At 45.7% G+C, this 19,797-nt stretch overlaps 9 protein-coding genes across 11 annotated transcripts; 4 read left to right on the top strand and 5 right to left on the bottom strand.

Annotated features, from left to right (window-relative positions):
• Nucleotides 1–3: 3 nt before the first annotated feature.
• Nucleotides 4–5,529, bottom strand: LOC136183744 (uncharacterized). Of its 3 annotated transcripts, XM_065970487.1 has the most exons (20): nucleotides 4,970–5,458; nucleotides 4,848–4,911; nucleotides 4,724–4,801; nucleotides 4,540–4,670; nucleotides 3,098–4,492; nucleotides 2,959–3,042; nucleotides 2,589–2,900; nucleotides 2,364–2,537; nucleotides 2,186–2,314; nucleotides 2,002–2,139; nucleotides 1,601–1,923; nucleotides 1,418–1,542; nucleotides 1,332–1,368; nucleotides 1,120–1,272; nucleotides 1,011–1,069; nucleotides 844–952; nucleotides 749–796; nucleotides 617–700; nucleotides 367–566; nucleotides 4–314 (listed from the first exon to the last, which is right to left on the bottom strand). In XM_065970487.1, the coding sequence occupies exons 1-20, from the start codon at nucleotides 5,034–5,036 to the stop codon at nucleotides 131–133; spliced, it is 3,894 nt and encodes a 1,297-aa protein (XP_065826559.1). In that variant the 5' UTR covers nucleotides 5,037–5,458; the 3' UTR covers nucleotides 4–130. The 3 variants fall into 3 exon arrangements, with proteins under 3 accessions (XP_065826559.1, XP_065826558.1, XP_065826557.1); XM_065970486.1 differs by having other exon boundaries at nucleotides 1,454–1,542; nucleotides 1,601–2,139; nucleotides 4,970–5,529; XM_065970485.1 differs by having other exon boundaries at nucleotides 1,601–2,139; nucleotides 4,970–5,528.
• A 41-nt stretch (nucleotides 5,530–5,570) lies between these two features.
• LOC136183762 (beta-1,3-N-acetylglucosaminyltransferase lunatic fringe-like) lies at nucleotides 5,571–7,330 on the bottom strand. The gene is made up of 11 exons (XM_065970510.1): nucleotides 6,923–7,330; nucleotides 6,829–6,877; nucleotides 6,737–6,779; nucleotides 6,617–6,682; nucleotides 6,443–6,566; nucleotides 6,354–6,386; nucleotides 6,207–6,295; nucleotides 6,087–6,157; nucleotides 5,931–6,025; nucleotides 5,791–5,876; nucleotides 5,571–5,729 (listed from the first exon to the last, which is right to left on the bottom strand). The coding sequence occupies exons 1-11, from the start codon at nucleotides 7,289–7,291 to the stop codon at nucleotides 5,657–5,659; spliced, it is 1,098 nt and encodes a 365-aa protein (XP_065826582.1). The 5' UTR covers nucleotides 7,292–7,330; the 3' UTR covers nucleotides 5,571–5,656.
• Nucleotides 7,312–11,659, bottom strand: LOC136183747 (ankyrin-3-like). Its single transcript, XM_065970491.1, has 19 exons — nucleotides 11,220–11,659; nucleotides 10,982–11,166; nucleotides 10,848–10,917; nucleotides 10,557–10,791; nucleotides 10,357–10,504; nucleotides 10,210–10,304; nucleotides 10,097–10,160; nucleotides 9,981–10,048; nucleotides 9,777–9,927; nucleotides 9,652–9,722; nucleotides 9,493–9,601; nucleotides 9,369–9,443; nucleotides 9,073–9,313; nucleotides 8,880–9,018; nucleotides 8,770–8,830; nucleotides 8,194–8,721; nucleotides 8,054–8,143; nucleotides 7,882–8,005; nucleotides 7,312–7,830 (listed from the first exon to the last, which is right to left on the bottom strand). Exons 1-19 carry the CDS (start codon nucleotides 11,605–11,607, stop codon nucleotides 7,397–7,399), a joined length of 3,276 nt encoding a protein of 1,091 aa, XP_065826563.1. The 5' UTR covers nucleotides 11,608–11,659; the 3' UTR covers nucleotides 7,312–7,396.
• On the top strand, nucleotides 11,655–12,470 carry LOC136183774 (DNA-directed RNA polymerase II subunit RPB9-like). Its single transcript, XM_065970526.1, has 6 exons — nucleotides 11,655–11,784; nucleotides 11,839–11,893; nucleotides 11,950–12,023; nucleotides 12,086–12,160; nucleotides 12,208–12,259; nucleotides 12,313–12,470. Exons 1-6 carry the CDS (start codon nucleotides 11,690–11,692, stop codon nucleotides 12,373–12,375), a joined length of 414 nt encoding a protein of 137 aa, XP_065826598.1. The 5' UTR covers nucleotides 11,655–11,689; the 3' UTR covers nucleotides 12,376–12,470.
• On the bottom strand, nucleotides 12,327–15,226 carry LOC136183766 (protein O-mannose kinase-like). Its single transcript, XM_065970516.1, has 2 exons — nucleotides 15,067–15,226; nucleotides 12,327–14,678 (listed from the first exon to the last, which is right to left on the bottom strand). The coding sequence occupies exon 2, from the start codon at nucleotides 13,522–13,524 to the stop codon at nucleotides 12,481–12,483; it is 1,044 nt and encodes a 347-aa protein (XP_065826588.1). The 5' UTR covers nucleotides 13,525–14,678; nucleotides 15,067–15,226; the 3' UTR covers nucleotides 12,327–12,480.
• On the top strand, nucleotides 13,683–15,337 carry LOC136183767 (actin, non-muscle 6.2-like). The gene is made up of 2 exons (XM_065970517.1): nucleotides 13,683–13,963; nucleotides 14,013–15,337. The coding sequence occupies exons 1-2, from the start codon at nucleotides 13,700–13,702 to the stop codon at nucleotides 14,751–14,753; spliced, it is 1,005 nt and encodes a 334-aa protein (XP_065826589.1). The 5' UTR covers nucleotides 13,683–13,699; the 3' UTR covers nucleotides 14,754–15,337.
• A 133-nt stretch (nucleotides 15,338–15,470) lies between these two features.
• LOC136183760 (actin, nonmuscle-like) lies at nucleotides 15,471–16,884 on the top strand. The gene is made up of 2 exons (XM_065970508.1): nucleotides 15,471–15,905; nucleotides 16,011–16,884. The coding sequence occupies exons 1-2, from the start codon at nucleotides 15,540–15,542 to the stop codon at nucleotides 16,773–16,775; spliced, it is 1,131 nt and encodes a 376-aa protein (XP_065826580.1). The 5' UTR covers nucleotides 15,471–15,539; the 3' UTR covers nucleotides 16,776–16,884.
• A 35-nt stretch (nucleotides 16,885–16,919) lies between these two features.
• LOC136183758 (uncharacterized) lies at nucleotides 16,920–18,286 on the bottom strand. Its single transcript, XM_065970507.1, has 3 exons — nucleotides 18,266–18,286; nucleotides 17,713–18,211; nucleotides 16,920–17,660 (listed from the first exon to the last, which is right to left on the bottom strand). Exons 1-3 carry the CDS (start codon nucleotides 18,278–18,280, stop codon nucleotides 16,990–16,992), a joined length of 1,185 nt encoding a protein of 394 aa, XP_065826579.1. The 5' UTR covers nucleotides 18,281–18,286; the 3' UTR covers nucleotides 16,920–16,989.
• LOC136183756 (uncharacterized) lies at nucleotides 16,953–19,782 on the top strand. Its single transcript, XM_065970505.1, has 4 exons — nucleotides 16,953–18,188; nucleotides 18,253–18,390; nucleotides 18,446–18,950; nucleotides 19,010–19,782. The coding sequence occupies exons 2-4, from the start codon at nucleotides 18,346–18,348 to the stop codon at nucleotides 19,705–19,707; spliced, it is 1,248 nt and encodes a 415-aa protein (XP_065826577.1). The 5' UTR covers nucleotides 16,953–18,188; nucleotides 18,253–18,345; the 3' UTR covers nucleotides 19,708–19,782.
• The last annotated feature ends 15 nt before the right edge of the window (nucleotides 19,783–19,797 follow it).

Below are 19,797 nucleotides of genomic sequence, written 5' to 3'. Positions count from 1 at the left end.
CGCTTGTTTTCTATGTGAAATTCCCTTATTCTTTTATAGTCTTCTATTAGTTCTGAACGATTTCAATCTAAAGACGGACAAAGTTAGCTAAAATCACTCGCTAAAATCTAGAACGACTCCAAGTTTTCTTCTACTGAGATTTGTAGACAGACTGAAGGTCCAAGTAAGCCGTTTGGCACGACTCTTCCACACAATCGCCTATTTTTCCTGATATAGGCTCCGAGGTCTCCTCATTGATCAGCAACGCATCATCCGGCTCAGACAGACAAGTGGATACGGCACTAAACGAAGGCCGCTTGTGATCATCAGGATGCCTGAAAAAAATAATAATGACAATAACGAAAATAATAAATGTTGCATGATCACCAGCACTCAATCATCAGTTTATAAATAGCGTAAGGACAGCCAGGAGGTGGAGGAAGTCGATAGCCCATTTCCAAATTTTCAACGACCATTTTGTTTGATAAGCAGTCGTAGGGTTGTTCACCAACCGACCAGATTTCATATAAAACAACTCCGTAACTCCACACGTCGCTAGCCAACGAGTATGTGAAAAATTTCAGAACCTAAATATACTGCACTGAGTTTAATAAGGCGAATTGGCATTGTTTTTTACTTCGGGAGCTGTCCACCTAATGCAGATTCGCCCCATGTAGCAGTCCTCTTCATCAAAATCTCTTGCCAATCCGAAATCAGCAATCTTAAATTTTCATTTTAGAATAGAACACCGCAGATAAAAAAGAAGAACCTTGCAGACAAGATTTTGGTCCAATAAAACGTTTCTGGCCGCCAAGTCCTACATAAAAATACCAACTAACATAAAAACCACGCAAATATTTTTACTCTGTGAATAAATGATAATCCTGCCAAATAGGTCATTCCAGCTGCAATGCCACGAGACATCTCCAAAAAGCAAGCGGCCAAGTTAGATTTGAGCGCAGCTTTCTCATATCTAATCAATGCGAAGCGTTCAAGATCATTTATTTTAACTTCGCAAGCGACAAGGGTACCTCGTAGTTAACAAGAATTGTGTCAGATCTCCTTTTGGCAACATTTCCAAAATCATTATCTGAATAGTGAATTCTAAATAAGGTACCAACAATAACGCAGTCTCATTACCGGATTTTCACTCAGCACGACTCCGTACATTTTGATGACGTTATTGTGTTCAAACTGGCTCCTAATTGCAGCTTCGCGAAAAAACTTTACCCTGTTCTCTCCCGTATCCGACTTCAATGTTTTCACCGCCACAACAATGCTTGATTCCTGGTCCTAGTAATTAAAGCAACTATCTTTATATAAATTAGACAGAAAAAATATTTTCACTTCACCTTGGTCCAAATTCCCTTCTCGACCGTTCCAAATTGACTAAAGAATTGAGAGAGAAAGCAGCAAGACACATAAAATTCAAGCTTACCAGGAACCCAAAACCACTTCTAGTTGAATATCGAACCTTTTCAGCAAACGAACCTTTGCTTCAGCGAGCTGGTTGCGTAATGTCTCTTCCGTTTTAGCCGGCTCCCAAAAGACTGAAATGGAAGCCTACATTTCAAATTTACTACCAAACTCGTTAATTAATAATCTGATCAAATTCTGATACCGCAGTGAAGCCCATTTCAGTCTCGTCGTCCGGAATAGGATCTTCGTAGTCGATTCTGTCGTTCTTGACATCTGCCGTGTTAACTCCAACACGGCTCATATATACGTTTAAGGATTTTGCAAACTGTTCACTTCCTAGATTGACTGCATCAAACGGTGCATCGTCTCTCTTCTCGATGCAATCAATTTCAGAGTAGACTGTTTCATTCGGCGGTGGAAGCGGTGGACGTGACAAAGGCGGCTGCAAAGAATAATAGTCATTTCTAGTAAGGAGTATGTTGTTTTCGCCTAAAGGAGAAGAGACGGTAGCCGTCATTTGAACTTCTAAATGATAAAACAAGAGTGACTTAGACCGGTGCGGACCGCGGTGTGACAAAAAGCAAAAGAGTTCTGTTTGCCTACCATTTCTATTAGATGACGCTGCTGGTGCTCTTTTTTTCTTCCAATAGAAGAAAAAACCAACGCCTATCACAACCAAAAAGCATCCTATTCCCGTTCCAACAAGATAAGCGTCGGGTAGTCCAAACGAAGAAGTGGTTTCTAGATAGTTCGTTATTACAGATGCGCCAAAACGTTCGTTACAAACCTGTCGTCGAATTGACAGCGGCAGACGGACGTATTGGCGATGAACTCGGTGATATTACTGATGGTGAAGAATTCGTTGTAAAATTTGCAGAAGGCGGAGGACAAATGTGATTAAATAAGGATGAAGCGGCTAAAAAATAAATCAGAGCTGCGACTGCGACTGCCTTTGTTGCTCTTACCAGGACAAATGCTAGATGACCACTCTAGCGTCGTCTGGATTGCATCAGGTTTTGTCGAGCACCAAGACGTGTTGAAAGAAACGTTTGACCAACCTGAACATTCTTTCTCGTCGTAAACAAACGAAAAATCGCACTCTCTTTCGTCTTTGTTGCATTCACAAACGTTCGAATGAGCTGTACAGTTCAAAATTAAAGTAAAGAAAAGAAAGCGAAACTGCACGACACCTTTTCGTTGCACAGGAGTACTAAAATTCGACGTTAGCTTTTTTCTTCTGTTCAAAACAGAAGCACTAATTTTGACAGTATACATAGTCGAGGGTGTCACAGAAGACAGTTGATATGGTAGAGTTGTGTTCTCTATGTTCCAGTGATAACAGGGTGAAATCGTGGTGTTTGAGCAGACCGTGCATGCGTATAATATATAAATGTCGTACGACTCGTCGTCGTCCCTGAGAACAGTTGGCGGACCAGCCCATCGTATTGTCGCCTTCATCCCGTCGTAGTCAATTTGTGGCAGGAAACGTCCACTCGACGAACCTGTAACATTAGAATCCAAGCTCTCAAAAAAAGAGAAATAAACAACACACACTCTTACTGTCTTTTCCAGTGCGAACAGTTATCCATTCGCTAAAAACAACGCCACCGCCGGAAACCTTCGCCACGACACGATATAAGTATTCTAACATTTCGAGAATAAAGTACAAGTAAGGCAAACGCTTTGTTGAATCACCTACCGGTAAATGCTTCGACCTTTGTGTCAGTGACGGTCCTATCTTCTTTGTTCGCCGAATTAATATCCATCAACTGTTCTTCGCATATTGGACCGCTCCAAGGAAAGTCGGGACATCCAGCAAAACTCACTTTTACACTATCCTCTCTCTTCTTCACGACATCAATAGATGTCTCGTTCACGGAAAAATCGGCCAAGCAACCACCGTATCTGGTGACATTCACGCCAAATCCCAAAGCTACTTCTACTGGAGTTGGCCTCGTCTCTGACAGATTGTATTGTGGCATTCCACCAAGATACACATTTTGCAATATTTCCGAAGCAAACTCTCTGACGTTAATAGTATGAGCAAGTTCTTTGCTTTTTTCGTTATCAATTCTTACAGTAAAAGACTCGTTCGTAATCAAAAGACCGATTTCATGCCATGAGCCGTCGCACAAGACGCATCGGTTCGCGCGAATAATATTGACTCGTTCTTCGTTCGTTCTATATCTCACATCGATTCCATCACGACCGCGCGTTTCAACGAAAAGAAAGTCTTTGCTCGCATCTCTGAATGCGGCGAGAAGCAATCCATTTGGCCAACTCGTTCGAATTCGAAAGCGAAAGTGAAGTTTTTCGTTTATCTGAGAAGAAGAAGATAAACCTAATTTCACGTAACCAGATCCGCGAAAATGCATCGCTTTTTCAAAGGACGGCGGACAGCCGCCGTTCTCCTGAACAACATTAACGAGCTTTTGAACTTTCGATGAATTGAATTCTGCATTTTTGTCGTGGAGAAACATCACCCTGATGCAGCCAATAAATCCGATCCGGTCTGAAAGCAGCGTAGGTAAACTAGACTTCAGTGAGGCATCCGTGGGTGGCCCTCCAATATAACTGCTATGGACAACAAAAGTTTTGCCACACTTAATACTAGTATTGAACAGATTAGTTCTGTTGCCAGTGACAACTTGGAGTATAATGTTTTCATTTGTTTTCACTGCTTCTACTCTGTAAAAGCGATTGTCGTTCCACGTTTTATCAGTTTCTATGCTTTGCTTATTGTTGCCTTCACATTCAACACGAAATTTGAGTTGACCATCAATGAGTGCAAGATACACATACAACGATGCGTCGCTTTTAAATGCTGCAAATAGAATCCCGTCTGGATTTGCCGTCCGGAAAAACAATTTTATCTTAAACTCTTCGCCACCAATGAACTGATCTTGAGCAAGGTGAACGTAGCCAAAGCCTTCAAACAGAAATCCCGGAACGGCACATGGTTGGCTCATGGGAACGTATCGCCTCTGAATGCGAGTTTCTTGAATACTTTGGTGGTTAGTCGGATGCCAGCGGAGTTTAGCAGACGATTTCTTCACTTGTAGAAGAAATGGAGGAAGAACGGTATCGTTTAGACCTGTGCATATACATGCCACATCATGCAGTCAACTCTTCACGTCTCACCTTCCACACATTCATACGAAATATTCAGAAATATTTCTCCGGTGCAATTCGTTTCAAAAGTGACGTTGGACGCAACCACTTGACAGTAACGTCTGTACTGACACGCCGTTCTAACAACGTCAAGAGCCGACCTAAAAGCAACAAAATGAACCAAGTCATTTCATAATAATTACGGCATAAACACTTTGACGAATTGCAGTGGCTCGTACAGCAATCCAATACGGCTGAATTGACGAGTACCAGCTGGTTAGTGCAGTTAACACTAAAAGGGAAATTATTAAAAGAAGAGTAACGAGGTGGAAGCTAACGTGACGATATGTTTCAAAGAATCGCTCCACGCCTCAGCAGCGTCGAGACGCGCGACACTAGCACCTACAAAAGATAAGCGGACGACTATCGTTGACGAAATCACCAAATACCATACACTAACCCAATAACAAAGTGAGAAATAAAGGAAAAGAAGTCGCGCCAACAAGAGGGGCTTCAAAAAGACTCATCTCATCACGCAACGAAATCTCCCGTCTTTATTGGATCTGCGCTGGTTCGTGCTTTCGCGTCAAACGTCAGGCGAGAAGCGAGACGAGGCAGCCGTGCGATGAGTAGGGGACAGCAGGGTCGCACAGGATGTGGCTTATAATTATAATTATTTGGAGGCCTGCTCTTAGTGGCGACAACAACCAGAAGTCGTTGACCTGGCGCCGCTGTGAAGGCGTCCTCGCTGTCGACGAAGTTCAAATAGACCGATTTTGGAAGAAGAAGCCCTCTTGAGTTTTTTTATTCGACGCCCTGTTGTCTGAAAAACAGACTCAATGGCGTATGAGAAATCTTTTACTGTGAGACCGTGACTGCTACAGTACGAGATTGATTCGCCGACGTTTTTCAGGGAAGAGATGGTCCGATTGTCTTGATCCTTTCAAGCTGTTACTTGGGGGTCTGGAATGAGAAAATGAGACGGTTATTGACTCATTTCCTGCGTTCGTGCGTGAAGAACTGCAGCCCCTCGAAGAACGAGAGACGTCATCATCTAAACGTTCTCAAAAATCAATAGAAAATTAAATTCACTACTCAACTCATTAAATTAATTCGGTACTAAACTCAAGAACAATTCGGGCGCACTTTATAAAAGGTTCTCTGTATAAGGTGGACACCAAGGCACCTTCGGATGTAGCAAACAATAGAAAGATTTAAATCTAAATTCCATAATAATAAGAAGTGAATACCCTTAGCCTATTATTATCATTATTATCCCACCGGGTCGGGTCTTTCTCCTGAGAGAAGGGACCATCAATGGGGATCAGAGTATCCCACGTGCCCAATTTTCCATAACTAAACGTAATCTATACACAGGCATCCAAGAACACCTTCATAATAACGAGATTCTCTTTTTTCACCTGACTCTTTACGTCAGATTTATGAACTCTGCTTTGCATCTCGAGATGAGAGTGCAGCACAGACAATTGGGTCAACGTAGTCCCTAAGATGCACTCTATGGAAAGGGGGAAAAGGGAAAAACTGAGAGTCTAAATAATAAACGGATCCCTTCGCACCGGATAGAAATCCTACAGCTACGTCGTCCGGAAGACGAATACTATCACATATCGACACAAACCCGCCATTTCTACAATAAAAAATTAAACTATTTACAGCACTTTCGTCAACTAATTGACCTGATGTGAGATTCCATTCTGTCGAGCAAGGAACGACTGATGCAATAGCCGGCACCTCCAGTTGCAAACCAAAAAGGTTTGTGAACAGCCTAGAACAAAAAAAACGTGACGAAAAAATCATCATCATTTACGCTATTAGTCCTGTACGCCTTCAGGCAAAGCTTTTCCAACCAAGGAGATCTAGAAAGAAAGAAACGTCCCTCCTGGTCTAATAAGAGTAAAAAAAACATTCTTACATCTAGGGGTCGGCCAATGCTTGATTTTCCTATGTAATAGTCAATAGATGAGTCATATTTTGACAACATTTTCAAGAGCTCTGGAACGTTAAGATACGTGTCATCGTCAACGTGACAAAACCACCTAAGAAGCAAAAAAATTAAAGATATTTTAATACATAATTTTTAATTAACCGTTTGTTTTCTTTTCTCTGATAAAACACTTCGAATTCCTGCTCAGCTTTGCAGCACAACGACGCACTAAACCACACTCAAAAAATGAGAATATTGAACGAGTCGACGTTGCTATGGTACCGGCTGTGACTGGAGCCACACTTGCTCACAATCAAATGATCTCCTATTATAGATATGTGATAATATTGATGCAAAATATAGAGAACTTGTACCTGTTTTCTGCTGGAGTGTCTCATCATTGGTGTCCGTTATAAAATATGTCTGCGAAAAAAATTCAGAAAACCGCGTTAGGAATTTTTAGTCTACCTGCTCTGGAGCGTCGTTGAACCAAGTCTCCAGAAGCACGGAAAGACGACTTTGGTGATAAACGAGCCCCGTTTTGATGGAGATGTGAAGGGAATCGAGGGATTTGTCTCGTTTTGGAGCGGGAGCCGCTTGTTGCGTGACACGAATCCATTTAGTAGGACGAGAATCAACTCGTTTTGCCGTTGGAATGCGTGGTTTTTCCGTTTCGAGATGGTGGACTTCGAAAACGGGTTTCGCTCGATCGCGATCTCGTGCTTCGTTGTTCTGCCGGAATTTGAGCACGTTGAGGCCAACCACGACAGCTCCGCTCACAAGAACAATCAACTGGAGCCAAGATAAGCGTCTACAGAATCGTCGAATAGACCTCATTTTTTTCTCGGCGAGCCCGGATACGATTAGCAGCACGTGATTATTTCTCTAGCAAATATACAAAAGTAGAAAAGTGTTCGTGTAAAAGGCACTACAATACACTGATTAATTATTTGCCTGAAAAAGAGCTTTTCTAGCCTTGAATTTCTGATCAGTTTCTTCGTAATCGATAGTATCTGTAGACCGAACAGAAGCATTCAAGTTACTTCGAGTACTAGATGACAACGAAACAGCGCCATTTGAACTCAGAACCGCACGAGTATTCATTTCGTCAAAATTGGGTAATTCTCCGCTGGCAACACCCACCGACGTCACCGACGAGTTTCCCGTGGGCACGCTGGGCATGGCGTGAAAAAGCGAGGAATAAGAGGCATCTCCACTGCCCGAATTTGAATAACTCCGACGAAAAGCAGCAGTGGTGGAAGAAGAGCGCAGAGGAGTATGAGTACCTATTACCGGCATTCTCGACTGAGACCACCGTCGTGACTGAGATCGCGGCTGCGGCGACGTCGAAGCGACGGATGTCAATGTACCGTCAACTAAAGCAAAAACATTTACAAACTACACTAGGTTCTAATTGTGTACCGTACCTGCAGTATTGAATTCGTCATCGGATTCGCTTCCGCCAGGCGATTCCTCGCTCATCGATATTTCCGTCATGGAAGTCTCCGACAACAAGTTGTCAGGATAAAACTGCTTTCTAGCATTTCGAATCTAAAAACGCCCCTGTCTACGTCAATTCAATCAATTAAAAGAAGTTACTATTTTTCTGATAGTTGGAGTACTGGAGTGATTTTCAGGATACAGCCCCTTCTTGTCTCTCGCAAACAAATCAGTCAAAGGATAAAGATCCTATAGAAAAATTAATCAAAGAGCAACCTAACCTTTTGAGATAAACAAACCAGGAATTTCCTCACAACAGACGTATTATTTTTCTGGCAAGCCAAATGCAACGCCGTCATTCCATCGGCGTCCGGCACATTGACGCACGACGCATTGACGCGGAGAATTTTCCCAACGATATATGGTTTTCCGTTCTCGACGGCTCGATGGAGCGCCGTCCGACCGTCGACGGGACTCGCAACGAACAAATAATCGCCGTCAAAGCTCAGACTCGCCATGCCGCCGTAAAAACTCGTATCCGCCGCTTGACGACTTTCAATTCCATTGGTACGATCCGGCGGACAGGACATGGAGCGAATACGTTCCTTTTGTGGCGTTGAAGCTGCTGGAGGCCGGAAGGATCGGTCCACGTACTCCTGCGCTTTTCTTCGCATTTCTTCGATAATTTCCCCTCTTTCGTCATCGTGGAGTCGATAGTGATTGACCGATTGGAGGAGCAGATCAAGGAGATCGAGACGACCGAACGTGCACGCTATCATTAGAGGCGATTCGCCGTGAGAATCGCGGAGATTGTGATCGTACGGCGGCTAAAGTAATAATAAAATAAATAAGATTTAATTTCCCTAAAGACGTACCCTCCAAATTCGTTTCAAATCTCTAGCAGTCGACCTCGGATCTTTAATAATTTGAAATATTCTATACAGAAGTCACAAAGGCTTTAAATTCTCGCTATTTATATACGTACTTCTTCAGTCGCTTGCTTCGCCACGTGTTCAACGTGTGATTAATCTCAGGTCGAACTGATGACACTAATTTTCCGTCTTGACCGGGCTTCGTCGCACTGGCACCGGCCTTCAGCAAAATCTCAACAACATCCTTATTACCTAAAGACGTTAAAGACTTCTCTCTACTCCCTAAGACACCCAGTTCCTTCTCGCCTTCATTGACGGCCAATTCGAGCGACGTAGCCCCGTCAGCGTCGCGCGCGTCAATCATCAAAGAGTCGATGTACTTAAAATGAGCGGCTCTGTCAGCGGGGCACTCCTCCAAGTCCGGATCATTCGACGTTCGGCAGAACTGAACGAGATATTCGACGACGTCGCGACGGCCTTCGCGCGACGCTATGTGCAGGGGCATTCGGACGGAGTTCTTGTGACAGAACAATAGCGAAGCACCCCTCTATAAAAAATAAAAATAACCAAGGGTCCCTATATTACGTATTTCACCCCTGTACCTCTTTTAGATATTTGACTATGCTGAGACAGCCGTTTCTTGCTGCTACGTATATTGGCGTCTCTCCTTCGTCGTTCTAAAAGACAGCCACTATAATGAACTCTATATATTATTGATTTTTTTACCATGTCGTTGAAGTCGTCGCCGTCTTCAAAGGCAAACGCCTCGAGCTTTTCGACGTCACCCGTTTTGCACGCGTTGAATAGAATGGGATTGACAACTAGTCTCTGTCGCCTAGAGAAAAAAACTTAAGAAATTCATACCCTCATAATATATGATGTTACCTTTCAGTGGCTTCTCTAATTTGCTGACCAATCTCGTCGTTCAGTTCCATACGTCTCGCCTCATCCAAACCCTAAAGAACGCCCAAGTCTACGAGAAAATTCTACCCCAAAATATCACGACGAACGACTAGGCCTTCACTGTGACGTAGGATCTCTTCGACGCAGTCTAAGTGACCGTTCTTGCACGCGTGATGAAGTGGCAAGTATCGCGGAATGTTGAAATCTTTGATTTGAAATCCGTTGTAGAGACCGAGAGCCCCGCTCGCACGAAGGAACCTAAAAACAATTCACATCAAAAAGGAGCAGAAAAATGAGATAATGGTATTGACTTGATTAATTTTTTGAGACATGACAAATGACCGAGTTCGGCGCAAATGGCCAAAGGAGTCTTCCCAGTCTACAAAACGAAATAATTAAGAAAAATGCTTTAATTCAAAAGCCCCACTTTGATATTTTGACCGTTGAGCGATAGGGACGAGAAACTCGCAAACAATTCAATCATATCAACTCTAAAAATCAATAAATTAATAGGAGAACTCAGCCTAGGAGGTTAAGCACTTGTTCGCTTTGCAGGCGGCCATCAAAGGCGTATCTCCATTGTCATCAACCGTCGACAAATCAGATTCGTGTAGATCGGATTTCTTCAATAAACCCTTAAAATAAAATCAATAATTCAATAGCAAATAATACTCTATATTAGCGTACCTTTGCGCACTTTCGCTTGATAAGTGCACTCCTCTCAATACGCTCCTCCTTCAAGTATTTCTGACATTTTTTGTCCGTTGTCACTCTCTCCGGATACAATGACTTATTGTCCTCGATACTACACATACTTCCCCACTTCAACAAACACCTATTCAACTCAATAACCCCGTGGATGACGTAAGCAGATGTATCTATCTCACTTTATCATAAGCAAATCGTTTTTTCGCGCCGCGTAATGCAACGGAGTCAACCCCGTTTGAGAATTCGCTAAATTGGGATCGGCGCCCGCGAGAGCAACAAGCGTTTCGACCATGAGAACGTCGCCTTTGTCCGCCGCTATAGCCAAAGGCGTCATTCCGTCCAAATTGAATACATTCACTTTAGCTTTTTGGATTTGGCGAAGGGACAAGAGCCGCGGAACTGACTTCATTCCACCTGAAAACGGAAATTGAAACCGGAAGAAGAAGAAGAAGAAAAAATTGAGTCGATACCTTGTTCGACGAGAACGTGGACTAGAAAATTGCCACTATGTCTCTCACTATTAACATCAAAAGAATTCTCCTTTAGAAAACAATGACAATAATAATAATAAATAATTGATATACAATGTGTGAATGCTCTTCACCTGTAAGAGCAATTGTACTTCGTGCCAACTCGCTTTCGAGTCGAAAACCAAATCGAAAATTCGTTCCTTGACGAAATTTTCGTCACGTTCGCTCGACACGGAAGGAAACGACGAAAAGAAACGACGACGAAAGGGCAGAGCGCGCCACGTCGTTTCGCACCAACACATATCCTTAGGATATCGACCTTTATGCAAAATTAATAAAATCGTGATTTGGGGAACCCAAATCTTCGCTCACCTCGCGAATCTCGTCTCCACGGCACTTTGTAGCGATTCGCGAGCAATTTCACCGCGTCCGCGTTGCGAAAGAGACAGGCGAGATGAAGCAGCGTGACGTTATCGGGTCGAAATGTTGCGTTGGGCTTTACGAGCCCATCGTCGAGGAGAAAGGCGAGAACGCGCGATGGGCCGCAGGCGAGAGCCATTTGGCAGCATCGTTGCGCTACGCTGCGACGTTCCGTTGCGGGTATATCTTTGAAGAGGGCGCGGAGACGTTGTTCGTTCGACCAGAGGCGGGACCACGTTGGTGGCGGCGCGTTTGGCTCGTCGCGTTGCCAGCAACGTAGTTCCGGACCCCAAATGCTGTATAGAGCCTGGTCGGGCGATTGCGCTGCCTGACCGGCCATTGGGAGACAAAAGAAAGAGGGGACGCTATCTAATCTCACGTGAGAAAGGAAGTCGTAGTCGAAGCCCGGATACGAGCGTTCGATGGACTTTCTTGATACTTCTCAAAACGAAGCGGCGCCGCGAGAGTCCACTGGTAAAGGTCCGGGCTTTGTTGGAATAAAATTTTGTCAGGAATGGTGAGTGCAAAGAGGGGGTGGGGCTCCCTTTCGGATAACGACTCCTTTCTGCAGCAACAACATGTTGTATCCAAAGGAGGACAAGCAGAATCGCATTCTGGTTTATGCGGTAATCGTTCGTTTGCACGACAACATCGAAATTTCGCAATTTTCCTTACATTTCAGTGTCGCAATTGCGATTTTCGCGAAGAAGCCGACAACCCGTGCATCTACGTAAACAAAATCACTCACGAAATCGAGTACAGAAGAAATCAATCCCCTTCGTAACCCTCTCAAACTCGAATTTCTTCTTCTCCCAAAGCGAATTGACTCAAATTATTGCTGACGTCACAGCGGATCCAACCTTGCCACGCACAAAAGATCGTCCCTGTCCAAGGTGATACATCTGCACGCAACTCACTTTTAGTATCACTCTTCCTTTAGCTGTGGACACACGGAATCAGTTTTTTTCCAGTCTCAGACTAAAAGAGCAGAGGTAGAGTCCTCAATACTTAAATCAATAAGATTTCAATTATTTATTTCTTTAAGGGTGGGATGAGGCTTTATTACGTTTGCACTTCTCCCGACTGTAATCATCGTTGGATAGAATAGCCAAGAACTTGAACTAATTAATAACTAATAGCTGCAGCAATATTTAATTCAAAGCCTGTAGCAAAGAACGCTAATTAAAAATGACCTCTTTCTAATTGAATAATCTCAGAAATTAATCCATGTGGACTTATAACTTTCCAATACTTCTTTCGCTGTTGGTCTTTCCTTGGGATCCTTTTCCTTACACTTAGAATGAATCCCCTTTAGATTTTCTAACACTTTCAAACTCTCCTCTGAACCACCCAATAGAAATTCAACAACACGTGGTATCTTCCATATATCTGTCTTCTCATTGTATCCAGGCATTTCCTCATCCTCAAACGGCTTATTGGAATAGGGCCACAACTCCTCCGGCGCCACAAAATCTCCAAATATTTGCCTATGTCCACACTTGATTCCCTTATCCTTAGCACTCGGCAGAGCATCCAAATCATTAACAATCAATCTCAAATCCTCCGTAATCAAATACTGCGACAAAGTCTTTCCCAAATCATTCGTATCACACATAACAAGAGACGAATGCCCATGCAAATAATCCAGAACCCCAACATAATCCAAAGCAAGTCGAAAACGCGTTTTCACCGTATCCAACTTCCGATATTTATCTCTTCCTAATACCTCATTGATTTTCTCCGCCGAGCTGAGCGGATGATACTGCGTGACGAGTAGATCGCCGCACGCGCCGAGCGGCTGATTGACGCGTGGGTGTGGCGTTAGCATTTGCAACATGGCGACGTCGTGCGCGAAATCCGATTTCGACGCGTGCGCTTCGTTCAGCGCGACGCTGTAGCTGTTCCACTCGGCGAGATAGACGTGTTTGACGCCGCCGCTCGCCAGGTGGCGTACGCGGCGAATGTTCGAGCGAATTTCGTCGCATTTTAGATAGGGCGTGCACGATATCCAACCGGGGAGGGAGAAGTGGTCTTTTGGGCACGGTTCGCAGTCGTTTTTGCTCGGATAGTAGCCCGCTTGGCATTTCTTCGTCTCTTCGGTGTGTTGGGTCGGTTTTGGCGCGGTTCTGCCTCTGTGAGGCTCCATGGGGCGATTTGGAAGCCTCGGCATGGCGCTGAGGTATGTAATGATGACGATAGTTATTACTGAAGCAGCCAGACCGAGGAAAGAACGACGGCGGATGGAGAAAACAGGCATCGTTTACTTATCAACGCCTTCATTGATATCGACAAACCCGGAAATAGTTCTGTGTTGAATTTTGAATAAAAAGACGCTATAGAAGTGAGCGAGATATCCTTTGTCACGAACACCCTCAAAAAACCGCGAAGAAAAAGTTCTGATTAGCGTGCGTTATCGTTCCCCTGTGCCGATCATGAACGCACCCGTTGTCGTAGATGCAGGCTCGAGCTGGTGTAGATCTGGTCGTGCTGGTGACTCAGAGCCGTGCAACGAGTTTTCAACGGCGGCTAACGGCTCTACGTCACCAATCGAACGCGGCATCGTCACAAATTGGGACGCCATGGAAACGCTGTGGCAACGCGTCTTCAGCGAACTAAATACGAGCCCAGAAGATCAGCCCGTCCTTCTAACCGACGGTCCATCCAGTCCCAAAGCACACAGAGAAAAAATGACAGAGGTGTGAATTTTTATATATGAAAATTCGAAAATATTATATAATCTATTAGATTATGTTTGAGAGTTGTAAAAGTCCGGCGATGCACGTTGCCACTCGAACCGTATTGGCTCTCTATGCATGTGGCAGAACGACGGGCCTTGTAATAGAATCTGGAGACGGTGTGACTCACACTGTTTCCATACACGAGGGATTTGCTATTCCCAACGCTATTGGTCGACTCGAATTAGCGGGTCGTGATATCACCGAATACATGGCCAAAATTCTCGCTGAAAATGGCATTGAACAGGCCAAAGACATAGCCTGTGATGTCAAAGAACAAAAGTCATACGTTGCTATGGATTTTAACACGGAAAAGGAAAAGGGAAAGGAGACGAAAATAAAATATAGTCTTCCTGATGGAAAATCGGTGGAAATTGGAGAGGAATTGTTCTCCTGTCCTGAAGCACTTTTCCAGCCAAGTCTTCTTGGAATGGAATCATCTGTGGGCATTCAACGTCTCGCTTTTGATTCTATTAAGAAATGTGAAAGCGGAATTCACGAGCAGCTTTTCTCTACTCTCGTTCCTGCAGGCGGTTCGACTCAATTTCCCGGGTTTGACGAGAGACTGCGAAAGGAAATTTCCGCTCTTGCCTCACCAGCAACAGTTACGAAAATCTTTGCAATGCCTTGGCGACGGCGTGCGGCGTGGATTGGAGGATCTATTGTAGCTTCTTTGCTAGAGGATAAGTGGATTAAAAAGGCGGAGTACGATGAAACGGGGCCATCTATTGTGCACACAAAATGCGCCTAGTCAGTATTCACAAACACCCTGATACTTCAAACATTTTTTTTTCAGAGAGAATTGGGCGGGTGCATGGGAGGAATTTATTATGGGATAAGTATATTCATCACAAGAACATGGCTCTAGTTTCCACTTCACTGACGCCTTGATAATGCCAGCTATAGATGCTTTGACACTATAATCAATCTCTCAGCAGCAATACTGAGCATGAATATAAGGAGCAGCGGTTTTTTGTTCTCCAACTGACGAATCACCTTCTACTGGGACTTTGAATGAAACTGGTGCTAGTATGATCAAGGGAACTACTTGTACTACTACTAGCCTGTATGCTGTCTACGTTTGACTGGGGACTTCTCATTTTGTCCTCGCAACTTCGACTTCATCGAAACATCCTACGACGAATCAGCAAAGTAAACGCAGCAGTAGAGTGCCAAAACAAAGGCGATGCTCTGCGTCGGCGACGCTTAGATCATGGGGTGTGGTTCCATTGGATTTGGGCGTGAACCCCTCCGCCCAGTAATATGTTGTTCGTGACCATGCCGGCGCGCGGAACCTCCAACGCATTTCGCCTCCCATAAAAGGTCATGTTCTCTTCTTTTCACCGTATATGGTAAACGCACGTCGTGTTGACGCCAATTACCGCGAGGCGGCGTAATTCCCAGAACGCACCCGCGAGGCCCACGCATCCTCAAACCTAACTTTGCCCTACTGCACAGTCAGATCGACCTCACTTCTGCTCCCTGCATCGACCAGGCGACACCCCCAAATTCATTCTCTCTCAAATCTCAAACGACAATGTGTGACGACGAAGTTGCTGCTCTCGTTGTGGACAACGGCTCCGGCATGTGCAAAGCCGGTTTCGCCGGCGATGACGCGCCACGTGCCGTCTTTCCATCGATCGTCGGACGACCGCGTCACCAGGGCGTCATGGTCGGCATGGGACAGAAGGACTCGTACGTCGGCGACGAGGCGCAGAGCAAGCGCGGTATCCTCACGCTCAAGTATCCCATCGAGCACGGAATCGTCACCAACTGGGACGACATGGAGAAGATCTGGCATCACACCTTCTACAACGAACTCCGCGTCGCGCCCGAGGAGCATCCCGTTTTGCTCACCGAAGCGCCGCTCAATCCCAAGGCGAACAGGGAAAAGATGACTCAGGTAGGTAAACAAGAGGCAACGCCCTCCCGCTTGCGAAACCCCGCCCTTTCGATTCATTTACATACACGACCCGGGATTATGACTAAACTTTCCCTTCCCCCTTAGATCATGTTCGAGACGTTCAACACGCCCGCGATGTACGTCGCCATCCAGGCCGTGCTTTCGCTCTACGCTTCCGGTCGTACGACCGGTATCGTCTTCGATTCCGGCGACGGCGTCTCGCACACCGTCCCCATCTACGAGGGCTACGCCCTTCCCCACGCCATCCTCCGTCTCGACTTGGCCGGACGCGATCTCACCGACTACATGATGAAGATTCTCACCGAACGCGGCTACTCGTTCACGACGACCGCCGAACGCGAAATCGTTCGCGACATCAAGGAGAAACTCGCCTACGTCGCGCTCGACTTCGAAGCCGAAATGACGAGCGCCGCGACGAGCAGCAGCATGGAGAAGAGCTACGAACTTCCGGACGGTCAGGTGATCACGATCGGAAACGAGCGATTCCGTTGCCCGGAAGCGCTCTTCCAACCCGCCTTCCTCGGAATGGAAGCCGCCGGAATCCACGAGACGACCTACAACTCCATCATGAAATGCGACGTCGATATTCGTAAGGATCTCTACGCCAACGTTGTCCTCTCTGGAGGTACGAGCATGTTCCCCGGTATCGCTGATCGAATGCAGAAGGAAATCACTGCCCTCGCTCCTCCGACGATGAAGATTAAGATCATTGCCCCGCCTGAGCGTAAATACTCTGTCTGGATCGGCGGATCGATCCTCGCCTCGCTCTCCACCTTCCAACAGATGTGGATTAGCAAGCAGGAGTATGACGAGTCTGGCCCGTCTATCGTCCATAGAAAGTGCTTCTAAGCCGATGAACCGTAGTCACTCTTCTTTGTCTTCTTTTCTGACACTCCTCTACGTTGCTTTATCTTTTTCTATTTTCTTTTTCTAAAAATAAAAAGTGAGTGCGCAGTGACACGTGTGGGTGACAATTTCCGGCTTTTTGGAGAACGCGCACGCTAATTGTTAGATACGACACTGAAACTCTACGTTAGCGAGATCGTACGACCTCTGAAAAGTTCTACTCTATCTCGTCTTCGTCGTCGTCCCATTCGTCGTCGTCGTCATCCTCGAAATCGTCATCAACCGGAAAGCCCGGATCATCAAGAAAACTCCTCGGAAGCCGTCCATCCGACGAATGCAGCAGCAGGACACTGTAAAAAACGCTTCCTTCACAACTCATAGCCAGTCTCCTCACACCGAAAATCTGGCTCTTCTTGTCGCACGAGCTCCGCGGAATACTTCCCAATAAATACCATTTGAACACTCCGCTCATAGCGAGCTGCAACAAATAGGCAGCTAGCAGAGATAGACACGCTTCAACCAGCCAATATCCAATATCCACGAGCATAAAACCCATGACAAAGACGGCGAGACCAGACGCAGAAAAAATGACAATGTACCCAAGACGTCTAGCCGACTCCCTCTTCGATTTCTTCACGCACGAACAGAGCAGAAAAATTCGAAAGAAAATAGACGAAGCCTGATATCCAATCGACGTAATTCCAATACGAAATGATCTCGACGTTCGAGACGAGACGCAGAGACGTTGAGGTCGAATGCAGAGCAGCGTCTTTGCAAACGATCGATTCGTCGCCGTCTTGATAAGCGACGCCGACTCGCCGGGCGCGTACATGCCCCCGTCGCAGAGCGGTCGCGGATCGGGATAAAAAATCAAAGGTTCAGTAACATCTATAAAGATCAATAGGAATATTTATTCTATTGATCACATATCTATGTGTACCTCTGCATGATGGTACACATACGGTGTTTGATACGCCTTGGCAATCATTGAGGTTATTCAAAAAGACTCTCTCTGATAAGGATTTGCATTTGGTCCATTGAAATGACGTCACTTGTGGTAGTTTTGGATAGACGAACCACTCGAGATCGAGGTAGGCTGGACCGAATTGAAGTCTCTTATCCGGATGGCACGGCATTAGACGTTTTTTTGTCGTCGTCATGGTGCCGTCGGCGGCTTTCGGAGGTCGCAAATCGTCGACGCAGCCATTATAGCAGCCAGTTCGATTGCGACACGTGTTCTCGCGAAAGTGCAACACCGCTTGGATCGTGCACGCGGCGACGACGCAGAGGAGCAAGTGAACGAGTCGACGTTCGAAATTGAAGCGAAATTTCGGCCATTTTCGCGTGCACGGCGATCGGAGAAATTTCACGAAAGCGAAGAGAAATCCAACGAAGTCGTTGTCCACGAAGACAAAGGTCAATAGACCGCTTATTTCCCTCTGAAAAAGGATTCAAAAATAACGTTTTTGTCTTGACCCAGGCTCTGTTATTACTTGAGCTGTTCCCATGCCACTAATTATCCTCTTTATGACGTCACAAACTTTCCAAATCAATCAACCGTTTCAAGTGCGAAATGGAAGACAAAACCGATGACTGGGACGGCGAAAAACATTCGAGAGTAATCAAAATTATGACGTCACAATCCTAACACTCGTTCGCGTTTTTCTCTCCAGTGTCAAAAGGAACTTCATAGCGCCTTCTACTATCTGCTCCTCGAGCACGACATCACCGGTCTACTCGTCGCTCTTTTCAACAAACTACGCGTCTTTCGTCGCCGATGGAATCTCAAATTCACGCTCCAACGTCGCCTCATTCATCTCGTCGTCTGCATCCTCATCACGCTCGTTCTCCAAGCGACCTTCTATCTAAAACACGACCTGTGCATGCGACGACGTCACTGCCTCCGCGAAGCGTGTCTCGCCGACAACACGAAGCGACAGCCGAGCGTCGACGCCGCCGCCGACGCCGCCGCCGAAAAGGCGGTGAATAAACTCAGATCATGCGATCCCATCCCTTCGACTGACTTTCGCGTTGGAGACGCGCATCGTCAGTGGTTCGTTTATCCGCGACCCTCCGATTCGGATAGCGGCGAATGGACAAAGTGCAGCGTTCAAGCGGAGGAAGCAGAAAAGCCGAACGTATGCGTCAAAGGAGTCGTATGCCTGCCAGCATGCAAAGGTTTTTGAAAAATATTTTTAACATAATTAACATTATTATTATTCTGTGTACTTTTCTAGCCAAGACGGGGGCTCGTACGTTTCTCCCTGATCAACGCTCCTCGTGCGCGAAGAAAAAATCCGACGACATCGTTTCTAAAATTAGCTATCGTGACCTACGTCACACGCTCGTCTGTGTCTATCCGTATCTTCCCTGCTTTTCTCACGAGTTCTCCGCCTTGGAGCGGCGTTCTATCGTCGCTGCAGGCTACGTTCTCGTCAGTCTCGTTACGCGGCTTTTGCTTGTGTGCAGTTGCATTCGGAAGCCGACCACGCGACGTCATTATCGTCGTCTTGGATATTTTGCCTGTGTTCTCATTGGCGGTGGATTGGCTGGTCTCTATGGATTCATTCTCATGGAGACGACCTACATTAAATTCTGGATTTTAGACACCATCTTGGCGCTTATGCTCGGATACGCTTTCCAAGCGGTTTGGATTGTTTTTGTGGGTTGGTGTTTATTGGGCAGCTGTGGGCCCTGTTCCGCGAGGAAATCCGGATGTTGTAGGAACTGCAGAAGGTCGACTGTGCACGTTATGAATCAGATTTGCGGGGGCAAACGAAAGCGAGCCGCGGAATACGATTCGCCATTTGTTGGCGTCATGGAAACGTGCGGACAGAAGACGCTCACTGTGGGTATAGGTCAGAAGGAAAGAGAAATGAACGACTCGGACTCGGGGAGTTACGATACTGTAGCCAACGATGAGGATTTTGATTAGTAGTTACACCAACCTATAAAAAGATAGTTCGCGCGCCAGAGATTACACGTCATGGATTAAATAGTCACGTGTGCGAACGGGAATCGATGA

Source organism: Oscarella lobularis, chromosome 2, assembly GCF_947507565.1.
Source record: "Oscarella lobularis chromosome 2, ooOscLobu1.1, whole genome shotgun sequence".
In the NCBI taxonomy this organism is placed as follows: Eukaryota; Metazoa; Porifera; class Homoscleromorpha; order Homosclerophorida; family Oscarellidae; genus Oscarella; species Oscarella lobularis.
The sequence above is the reverse complement of the archived record's forward strand: the minus strand, read 5'-3'. Positions and strand labels throughout refer to the sequence as shown.